Source organism: Sitodiplosis mosellana, unplaced genomic scaffold (genome assembly GCF_009176505.1).
Source record: "Sitodiplosis mosellana isolate CC-2019 unplaced genomic scaffold, AAFC_SMos_1.0 Smas_scaffold_1, whole genome shotgun sequence".
In the NCBI taxonomy this organism is placed as follows: Eukaryota; Metazoa; Arthropoda; class Insecta; order Diptera; family Cecidomyiidae; genus Sitodiplosis; species Sitodiplosis mosellana.
The window spans coordinates 3,808,818-3,821,056 of NW_022595244.1; the positions used below are offsets into that span (position 1 = coordinate 3,808,818).

The window sequence follows — 12,239 nt, forward strand, 5'->3', positions numbered from 1 at the left end:
TCTCTCTCTCTCTCTCTCTCTCTCTCTCTCTCTCTCTCTCTCTCTCTATCTCGCAATTAAGTCAAGTGATGGGATATCCAGCGGACAAAGGCAGAGGTAATCGACGGAAAAGTTAAAACAAGCCAAATGATATTTCCAGTTGACAACAAACATCGCTTTTCATCACAAGTTAATTTCGCATGAAAGGAAGAGTATGTTGGCAATTGTATGAACAAAACAACAAGCCCGATGAGTGGAGCTCAATTTCCTCTCACTGTTGCTCACTTTGTTTGTGTAACATGTTCATTTTTTTCAACTTCACATGCAATAACAGACAACAACAGTAGAAAAAAATGCTTGACAACCTGCATACAACAAACTCACTTGATGACCTCCCAACAAAAATGATTTATTCTTTTTCTCTTTGCGCTAAAGTTGAACACGCTCGGGGCTCGCAACAGCGTTTTAAACTCACAAACAACGGCTAAGCAAAATAACAACTCATAAAAACAGAGGATAGGAGAAAACACATAAAAAAGAGAATTTTTTTTAATTGGGCTTGAGGTTGAAACAAATTTGCCTAGGTGAATTAATCGTTGGTTTTTCTCATTAATCTTTTTTTTCCTCTCATCGAGAAAAAAATGACGCAATTTTCACTTGAACAACAACAACAACAAAAAACGTGCATCGAAACATAAACCCATCAAGACAAACATAAAATCAATGAAAATATATGTATACATTTTTCTCCCTATACCAACTGATACTTGCACAACATCATGGAATTTCAAATGGGTCTGCAATTCACTATATGATCCTTCCGTGGCTTGTTCATTGATCAATGTACAATATATATTCATGTAGCAAATAGAAAAAAAGCGAGAGAGAGAGACATACACACATTTGCTTTGTGTATCGTTGAAAACTTACCGTTTTATCTTTTAGCATTCCGACACGACAATCGAACACGCCCTCCGTGTACAAATGCACGCCAACATTGAGCGCACCAGCTGATGTATTTAATGGGCCTTCGAAAAACGGCCCAGAATAATGATGTTCGTGATGATGTTTTGATTGATATTGTCGTGTATGAGCAGCCACTTTCTGACGCAACATCGAATCGGAAAATGTTGAAGCATCTGCAACGGAGAATGAGAAGAAAAAAAAAAAAAAAAAAAACCATGAACACCAAATAAAAGCAATAAATTTTTATTGTAAATTAGTCGGCGCTTTTTTCTCTCTCTGATGCCTTGACAGATGGGAAAAGAGAGGGAAAAAGCACTGTGCACAAATGATTTTGTCAAATGGTATGGCCAAAGTGATGGTATAAGTGGCTCGTAAATTTGGTTCATTCATCGTTGTTTTCATTCAGTCTTTGTCGGAGCATCCGTTTCAGCGGTAATGTGTTCCGTTACGCATCAAACTAACATTATCTAGCTGAAAGACTACGAAAAAAGTGCATTGACAAAAAAGATAGCGACACATCCGAATTGTGTCAAAAATGAAAAAATTTCATTTTGTGGCAAAATCACTGGCGCAAGAGATAATCATTGGGAAAATCAATCATTATTTAGCTTTAATGCATTCATAATGTATATCGTCTGCGACGCGCGGGATGAGACTCACAAATCATGATTGTGTGAAGGTGTCGTTTATTCTTTGTCATTGTTTACGATGAAAACGATGAACGATGCTTTTCAGCAGAAGACTTCGCAATTAGTTAATTAGGTCTCATTTATCCGCCGCACAATGGTGAATGCATGTTGAATGCGGCGATGCGTGACTTTATGACAAATCTGGGAAAATAAACTTTTGAAATGTGTTGATCCTGTTTGTTGGTCCTCTTTTGCTACCGCTATCAACTTCCATTAAAGGAAAAGTGAAAAGAAACAGGATACATTTTAGAATTGAAACTTAATGCTTTTCTCTCCCTTCATTTGTTGATGGTTTTTTTTCTTCTGGGACACAGTTTATGAATACGCTCTTATTTCTGCACAAACAAATTCATTTGAAAATTTGAAAACGCTTCTTGATACTTTTGCTATAATGGTTTGGGAGGGAATGGAGTGAAGATGAGGGAAATGTCCAAGAACGACGCTTAACCGCGCGGAGATTGGTTTGCATCGAGGTAGCGTACTGAATGGATTATGCAACTAAAGAAAGTCAATACAATTTTCAAGGATCTATCACTCAGTTTACTTTTCAACTTAAGTTTTCATTTTTCATCTATTAAAATACTTTCTTCGAGCTTTTCATAGTTGTTCATTGTATGGATCCATTTGAGCAAAATGGTTGGGACTTTGCAACTGTACACTCACACATATACACAGCCAAAACTTAAATAGAAAGGAAAATTCATTCATCGAATAAAATGGAAAATCCGCTCCATTCCAATAATAAATCGGACAAGTTGCGTGTTATACGATACAAGCTGAGCAAAACTTTTATAAAATGGAACTTCCTTTCAGTTCGCTGTCAGTCAGATCAATTGCCAATGGCGAATTAATTATATGTTCTTGCATCGAAAAAGTTTTTGTTTTTGATATTTATTCCGGCGTTTTTTTCTCCCTCTCTCTCTCTCTCTCTCTCTCTCTCTCTCTCTCTCTTTCTCTCTCTCTCTTTGCTCTGTATATGTGTTTGTGATTGGTCCTTTGAATGCGATGAAATAGGTATCAACCACTGGACGAGGATGATAGCCAGTTCAATGAAATGACGGCAACAGATTTGGTTAGATGTTTTGTCGGTTGAATTAGAAGCACCATTCATCGAAAAGATGAACCCATTGAAATGATGTGAAAAAACAAAGTTTTTGATTCAATTTGCTTCATTCAGCGAATTAATTTATCCAATTGAAAGAAAATTCTTTCGTTCGTTCACTCGTTTCGAGATTGATTTTATCAAATCCTTTTCCATCGAATCCAGGTAAAAGTGGCAAAGCTGTTTATATCTCGCATGTTTCCTCAAATGAAATCATTGCATGATACTCCCAATCAACAATAACAACAACCCAATAAAGTACATAACGAGTATCAAAAACACATCGCTTTCATGTTTCGAATGTGATGTTTTGAAAAACTTAGTTTTTCCAAAGGAAGTTATCTAGTCAATTTTAGAAATTGAACGAACGAAAGAAGAAACAAACAAAGCAAAGATAAACCAAACATTTCAACCCGTAAATGGGATATTAAACAATTATATCGAACTATTTTGAACTACTCACAGTCATGAATTATGGACGCTTCTCTTCGATGTTTTGATTGGAAAAAATGCAACGATTGAAAATAAATACATTTGATGGTGATTCAATTTTCATCGTATTTTCTGGAAAACATTAGGCATTGGAAGAGGCCAAAAACGAACGGAAATATTAATAGACTGTCAGAAAAACCACACAAGGCTATGCGGCTTTAGCCCCTATTTCAATTTAGTTGTGGTTTTAACTGAAAGACCATCATCTCTGGGGCTCTTCAATGCAGATAATTTCGCTCGAAAAAGGAAGCGTTTATAATTGTGCGCAATAAATCAATCGATCACATCTGGTTCTATGCAATTAGTTGGAATGACGTCTTTGCATGTGATGGACAGTTAATATAATAACAATTCTTCTGTATTGAGTTGCAAAAGTTGAGAAGCAATTTGAGAATTTAACAGTTAGTTTCAAGTAGTTAGCAAGAAAACTCGCAGCGATAAAGCCAACATGTACGAAAAGAACAAAAAACGATGATAAAAACGCAGAAACAACAACAGCTGCAGTGGCAGCAAGGTCGTTTTCATTGTAACACAACGAACATTTCAAACCATTTCAAACCAAACATTAGCGTCGAGATCGACAAACTGATACTCAATTTTCTTTTGTGTGTTGTCAAAACCGTGCAAGTGAAAAGGTATAAAAAATGATATGAAAAAGTGCCGTAAAAACGAAATCGAAACTACAATGAAGTATTGAAAGATGTAGTTGAGGAAGAAAAGAAAAACGAGAGAAGGTGGGATGCTGAAAGAGGGGGTGGTACGAGTGTTTTCGGTACATTGAGATCGTTAAATTGAATGAAATAAACTTTGTATTGCGTGTTATAACTGCAAACTAAATTGAAAACCATTGAAAAAGTGTACAGTTCAAACAATTGAAAGTTGAATGAGTTTGCCCTTTGAAGAAGGAAGAAAAAAAAGCAAAAGCAAACCGAAAAAGAAGCGTGCAATGGAATTAAAGAGGTTCGCAGAAGAAGTCCATCGACATTTATTGGATTGGTAATTCTTTCTTGCTGAAAATTACGAATCGTCACAATGTGTTCTGTCGATTTATTCAGTTGTTGGTTGGCAATGGTTGTGCTGGATGGGGTCATTTCGTTTACATTCAATAGTTAATTTCTTCAAGAAGTTTTCTCCACTTTATCGTGCCATTTCTCTACTTTTTTTTTGCATTTTGGATCCAATGTTTCGATGGAAAAGGAAGTTCAGATAATAAAAATGAAGACATTTTGAAGTGGCTGTACTGGGGATATAGTGACGTTGCCACGCATAAGAAATGAATTCCAATTATTGGTTCGAAAACAAATTGGTAAAATCCACATATTTGTATGCAAAAACTGTAAGCGAAAATGTTACCACGTCCCAGGCATCAAATATGTATGAAACTCGCCACCGAAACTTGTTCGTGCCATTTTCCATTTGGCTGAGGCCAAAACGGAGAGTCGAGAAACAGAGACACTCATGCAATGAGCGATAGAGAGAGAGAGAGAGGGAGGTAAAGAAAGATGAATTTCCTAATGCACAGACATTTATTCGAATGGCATACATATTTATGTTGAAAGACCAACGTCGTCAAGAGCTCAAAGTATTTTGTCTGTGTCAATGTGAGCGTGTGTGTGTTTTGGGGTGGCAAATTCGGTGGAAATTCATTACATTTCATTCGGTTTGGAACTCGTTTGGCAATACTTTGGCTTTGGCAATTTTAAGGATGCAACTTTTCTGCAAGAAAGCTACTCTCCGGCACAATGTGGCCAGCGCATAAAATGCAATCTAGTTAAAATGTGTACAGGGCTGGAATTCTAAGAATTCCACCAAAATCGTTCGGAATTATTTTTTTCGTACATAAGACCATATTGGAGTGAAAGAGAGAGATTCCACTATTTTTCTGCACTCCACCGGAATTATTTCTCACACAATCCACTCTTCCTTGAGTTATCGGAATAATTCCGGTGGAGTGCAGAAAAATAGTGAAATTTCTCTCTTTCACTCCAATATGGTCTTATGTACGAAAAAAATAATTCCGAACGATTTTGGTGGAATGACTTAGAATTCCAGCCCAGAATTCGCTCTCCACCAAAATATGTTTACTGCGAAGAGACTTACTGCTGTTGCTGTGTGAATTGAGCACGAGAGAGCTTGAATTTAATGTTGAGTGTTTTTTTATGTGTTTTTGGTTTTGTTGCATGTTTTGAACCAGATCGCGCTGTGACTGGGAATTCAGCAACAATGCATTGAAAACTACGGTGACATGCTTCAGCCACACTCATTCATATATCACATTTTACAAATCACCTCAACGTTTTCGATCGGATGCTTCCAATTGCACAACTCTGACATTACAACATTTACTCTCATCAATCCGTTTAGCCATAGCGACTCAATTTTAGTTCTGATTCAACACAATTTATTCACCAAACGAAATAAAACACTACGATTCTCAATTTCGCGAACAACTTGCGCTGGCTGATGAAATGAAATTGTAGGATGCTGTATTGTAACAACGGCAGCCATGCCGTGAATTCTTTGTTGAATTGGATTTCATTACAGTGGTCCCACAGCAAATAAATTTCAATCACACGAAAATGGGAAATCATAAAAAACCCTATATATCAGATGTGAATTTAAATCGCATGTACTCACGTGGTTTATTAGTTGTAATTGGCAATGTAGACGATGTTGATGGACTGTCCCTTTGGGCATTGCTCGATGCAATAAATTGAGATGTTTGCATGCGATTCGTGATTTCCCCATCCGTCAATGGTGCTATTGTAGTGTGAATTGTTTCCGCATCGGATAATGGCGGCGGCGACGACGACGACAGCGATGATGATGATGTTGTCGATGTCCTCGATGCAGCGGCTGCTGCTATTGTTTCCATTGCTGGTGCAAGTACTGTCGTCTCTCTGCTTAATGCATCATCTATCGATGGCACAACGCTACTACTGCCATTATCTCGTATTAACGACAACGATGACAATGACGGCTCCACCACATGCTCCGCATTATCATCGCTTTGCATTGTTTTCGATACGACTAATTCATTTATTGTTCCATTATAGTGACTATTATTTGTGAAACTAGTGCTATTCTCAATAGTTGCTATGCTGCCATTATTCCCATTGAAATTGCTGCTTGCGATGACACCTGTTTCCAAAGCACAAAGAACAAACAATAATATCAATAAAATCTCGAAATTACCAAGAAAAAAAACGGGCAGAAATGATGATTGATATCCACCATCAACATCAAAATATCATATAAATTGGCTTCACTCATTTGTGTGTGTGTATTTGTGTGCTGTGACGCGCATAAATATTTGATGGCATCTCTAATTGGTCATAATCGAAATTGATTCTGCCACCGGCCTCATTCGAACCGCACAACGAATCGTCCAAATTCGAGTCGTAAATAAAAATGAAAAGCCATTTAATGCGAATGAAAAAAAAAGTGCCGTAAAATTGAATTAATTTTCGACTAGCATTTCATTTGCGACTATGATGATTTTGTGTGTGTTGGGATTTCTTCCATCTGTCCAACAGCACAATTTTTCACTTGATTTTCCCCTCACGTTATTTCGAATGACTTCGAGTTTTTTTTTATCTCTCTAAAAAAGTCATGCCAATGAAACTGTTTGAATAGAAGAAAAGATTAGCAGAAGAATCCCCAGAATGAGGCTCCAAAAAAATATAACACGAACGATATGGAAAGCGAATAAGAATAAAAATAAGTCAAGCAGAAAATTCATTCCACGCCTTTTTTTCATGGCTATTTTTTTGTTCGGCTTATCCTGTAGATTTGTGTGCAAAATTTTTTTCTCTTGTTTCTTCTTCGGTTTTTGTCATCGCCATTCCAAACCATTATTACCATCAGGCGATTCATGCGATTCGCTTTTGTTTTCCCTTCGTGTATCATTACTCACCACTGCGACATGTTTCATTCACTCTCTGTCCTGCCACGTTTATGTTCTTTTCTAATTTGCACGCAATTCCTTTTGCGTGTTTTTTTTTCTGTTCGTTTTCGGTTGTTTTCTACCTCTCATATTTTCATTTCGGATTTTTGACATACCCTCGGGTGAGTTTATTTTCTGCATTTTTCAATTTATGTCTAACTTTTCAGTGATGACTTTCATTATGTGGCAAATTTGGAAAACAATATGAATATTAAAAGAAAAAGTAATAAGAATATTACGGTGTTTACGAAGTTGATCAGATGTAAAATTGAATTTTCATTTCTGGCCAGACACGCGGATATACACTCAACCAAGTGTGTATTGTCATGACAGCAGCGGAATCGCAGAGCTGCTCGACAGCATGCTGTCAAGTCACTGACTTGTAATGATGACGTCTTATTATGACAGTACACTGCTGCTGGCATGATGTGTTCATTACACGCGATTTGATGGGAATGAAAAGAAGAAGGAAAAAAACGGCCAAAATAAGATTGATTGCTTTTCATTCGCTTGAGAAACCAAACACAACGAATTAAAAAAAACCAAACTTCTTTCCTTGTCTTTTTTCCACTTGTGTCATGATTGATTTGGTGGTCACTAGATATTATTTTCGGTATTTTCGTTCGAAATACGAAGAGTCATTGCTCAAACTAACAGATTACGTATCAAGTTCAGCTTTCTTTTTGGAGCACGGTTTTGATTGACGAAGCAACGCACCCGCATTTTCCGCATTTTTTCCCTCGAATCCAAGGCAATCACCTGTATTTGATTGATTTTATGTTGGCCGTATCCATGAAAAGCGCAAAAACAATCATCCCACAATTTTGTACCGGAATCATGACTCACTGAAATTCAAAGTTTGAACGATAATGATTTTGAAAATCTCGGGCGAATTTTTTTTCTCAACGTTCTTGTGTTCGAATTTTTTCAATTTCCATTTTATATGTATGCTGCACAACTGTTTTCCAACAGCATTCATCAATTGATTTGTCAGTGTTATTCAATTTTAAACGAAAAACCAATTCATGCGAACCAAATGAATTCCCGTCGTTTTTTTTTCATATCATTTTTTTCTTCCTCTTCGTTCCACTTCGTTTGCAGAAAAATGATTGAATTCCATCAAAATATCGGCGTACAAACTATTTTGGTGCTGAAGTATGCTTTTTACACAATTTATTTGAGTTTGTAATATTCTCGAGCTCTTATCGGAAATAACCATCAAGTAAATTAGAAATTGAGCTGTGAGCTGAAATTCCAAAATGCCCGGATGAATGGTGGCGCAACGAGAGGAAGAGAGAGATAGAGAGAGGGAAGAAAGAAAAACATCGTCGTAAAAGAGAAAAGTCGTCGTTGTTTTGTTCACAATCGTAAAATTTTATTAGTTTTCGGGGAAATAATTGGAATTTTCGATTGGTCTGGCCCCCAGATGCGAGGCAAAGCAAAATGAAGAGAAAAAGTGGAAGCAGAAACAGCAGAAGAAAAGGAAAATTGAAGGAAAAAAAATAATCGCTCAAAAAATGCCACGACGAATTTTGCTGACGTTTATTGGTTGTCGTATGGTGGGTTCGGAGTTAATCAAGGAATGTAGTGGGAGCAAGTCAATTTTCGTTGGTAAATGAAAATGAAGAGCGGACGAGAATCGTCGTGAAGAATCGAAAATGAGATGAGAACATCGATTTCTTCGACCGATTTTAAGACTTTCGGCGTCATACACAGAGGGCTCCATTTGAAGCAACAGCATTTTTTTATTTTTGCATAATTCAAATGAAAATACTCGAGTATTTTCAAGAATGAATTACTTGATAAACCGACCATGTGCTGCTTTACGATAGCATTAATGAAAGTCCGTTGAAATGACTCATTTGATATGCTTCAGCGGCAGCAATGAAGCTTTGACTCGGGCACAACATTTCTTCTACACAATTTTTAGTCATTAATAGTTAGTATGTTGGTTAGCGTTAACCCAATTCTTGCATGAAATTACGAAAATGGAAAACAACATTTTTTTTCTTTACTGCAACGTCAAATGCACTCCCAAATTTTCGCTACGGTTGACTGCATTCGCAAGGAGCGCAACTATTTTTCGTCATGAATATTTTATGAACTTTTCTCTGGATTTCATCAAATTAATTTTCACGAGAAAATTACATTTGCACTTTGGCCCACATATGGCATAGTTTTGGTTGTGTGATGAGCATCCGTGACAAACTAGCTGCGCGCACAAGAGTGATTTTATGTTTTTGCCATTGCTGTTTGCATGACTTTGACTTCGTTAATTCGTAAATCTATACCGGAGAAAATGTCGATCGAGAGCGGAATTTCTGTCGGTAATTGCTTGCGTTCATGCATCAAAAAACACATTTAAGTAATGCATGTTTTCGGTTCTAAATTCAATCTCGAAATGAAATTTCTTTGTCATTTCAATTCGTTTCGGTTTACATGGATGCTGTGCCACATACATCCTGTTTGGAGCACATTCCCAACCAAATAAAATTATGAACATGTTTGTTCATTTGAAAAAGATTTATTAATTTCTACGCATATACATACACTACTGTGCAAAAGTTTGGAACCACTAGGTGTTTTTCATACAAATTGACCATATTTAGTGGACTCATTAACATATTTCGGAAACACCTGCACTCTTGATATTTTGTGCATAGTTTCTACAACGTTTCAATAGTAAATCACAGAGGTTTCATCGAAAAATATACACGTATTTAAAAAATATATCAATTTGAATTTGTACTGTGTGAAAAATGATCAAATTTGTATGAAGATTAAAACAGATCGAATTCAAATTGTTATATTTTTTTAAATACGTAAATATTTTTTGGTGAAACCTCTGTGATTTACTATTGAAACGTTGAAGAAACTATGCACAAAATATCAAGAGTGCAGGTGTTTCCGAAATATGTTAATGAGTCCACCAAAAATGGTCAATTTGTATGAAAAATACCTAGTGGTTCCAAACTTTTGCACGGTAGTGTATATGTTGATGAGATTGTTGGCATTAAAATATTATGAAAGCTTTCCATAATTTCACCAACGCTACGAACTTAAATTGGTGAGAGTGAAAAATTTGCATTTCAAAAAGCGCTGTAGTAATGCTTAAGCTCGGCTAACACAATTTAGAGAAAATATGAAATTCAACATGAGAAAAGTTTTAGTTGTGGAACGATTTTCAATTTGCCACGTGTTGAAAGTGGCATGCACAACGGTGTTGACGGATGAAAAAAGGAAACAACAGTGAAAAACAACAGTAAACCGAATTAAAAAGCGACCACTGTATGACGAGACGAGACGAGACGTGAGGTGAGGTGAGACGCACGAACCACAGTGTAGCATCGTTGTAGCCAGAAGTGAGCGAGCGTGAGTGAGTGAGTGTATGTGTATTGAATTTTATTGCAAAATCGTAAACAGGATTCGTTGAATGTCGGAAGTGTGCAGGTGCTAAAATGTTCAATTCGCTACTCAAAACGTATTCGCCCATTGATGCTGATACGGCCAATGTTTGTATTTGTTAAACAAAAATATGCACAATGTGTTCATTATACACTAACTGACTCAAAATATAGAGAGAGAAACGGAGTGAGTGAGTGTTGAGTGGGGGTGGGCAAACATGCCGCAAACCGCGAAAAAGTCACGAGCGATACAACCGCCCTATAAGCTTTTCACGCTTTACTCACTTATTCTAGGTCTCACTTTCTCTCTCGCTCTTGCTCTCTCTCACACACACATACACATGCTCAACAGACGGTGAAAAATGTTCGCCAAACTCAATTCGATGCTAGCACGTGTTCGGCGTTTATAAATGTGATTTGCTCTCTATGTCGAAAGAGCCGTCGCTTTCACTTTACACACACACGGAGCGAAAATGAGAGAAAATATTCGACACTGAGTGAAACGCAAACGGAGCGAAAAATACCAGAAAATGCAATTGAGAGTGCCAAAGAACAATTAAAAATATGTCACACCGCATTGAGTGTTTTCATCTAAAACACAGCCAAGACTTGGAATGTCGTTAAAAATGTACATGTGCACGCGGAAAATGTAGCGCCATTTGTATGTGTGTGTGTGTGTGTGTGTGCCGCTCATATTCTTGACACTGCGATACAAAGGGAAGACGGTCGGAATATAGTTAAAATACTTCCAAAACTCCGAGAATATTCAAATGAATTGCTTTGTTTAAAATTCACAAGAGCCCATTTATTATATTCAGAGAGAGAAATTAATTTCGTTAATTAGTTAGTCGTATACTTTGGAGTGCCAGCCAAAACGAGATTGAGTGGAACACTTTCATAATCACAATATTCGCCGAGCAATATTAACATGTTGGACGCTTTATTTCAGCTAGTTCATTTGATCAATTGAGAAATAATTGAGCACTCAAGGGCTTTTTTCCGAAAATCCCGAATAAATCTTCATTGTCAACGATCTATTTTGATAATAAAAAAAACATACAGCACATCAACCAAATCGTAATTTGCCTACATTTTCAAACCTCTCACGCGGCAAATGGTTGTCCTTCTCGTTTTTTTCCCACTGTTTATGTGTTCGCACTTGAACGCGCCGTTCAAAAAATAAATGCCAAAAATATGTCCCACAATCGTACGAAATGGAAAATCGACGAGCAACGAATGTGAAGCATGCTCCGCGTAATGGATGACATATTCAAATATATATTAGTATACACTTTTGCGTGAATTTATTGTTTAAAGCGACCGAATCAAGTCATGTTTTATATATATTTGCGCGTTTTGCCTATCGCAAATGCGCGCGAAAACGCGCACGCCAAACAACTTGGCAAATTGTTAGCGCGTTGAGCGTTGTGCGCGGCAAATTCCTATTCAAACATGAGGTGCGGTTGAAGCGCGCCGTGTTGGTATTTGTTTCATTGTTAGTCAAAGCCAACAAATGGTTGAACGTTCTCTTCGCAATTCTTTTTATCTAGCCCGAGGACAGTAAAACGTGAGGCTCGTTTAGTCAAAAAGAAGCACTGGAAAAGAGAAACAAAAAAAAATAGAAAGTGAAGAGAAAACGAAAAGAAAACGAAAGAAAAACC

General features: G+C 37.0%; 1 protein-coding gene across 1 annotated transcript in view; it reads right to left on the reverse strand.

The window, feature by feature from the left end:
• LOC129566466 (uncharacterized) overlaps nt 1–12,239 on the reverse strand; it is a 69,716-nt gene that overhangs the window by 11,019 nt on the left and 46,458 nt on the right. Inside the window, exons 3-4 of the mRNA XM_055442427.1 lie at nt 5,866–6,369; nt 910–1,118 (exon numbers count right to left, since the gene is read on the reverse strand). Of these exons, the coding sequence (XP_055298402.1) occupies nt 910–1,118; nt 5,866–6,369 (713 nt within the window). The remainder of the gene's footprint in view (nt 1–909; nt 1,119–5,865; nt 6,370–12,239) is intronic.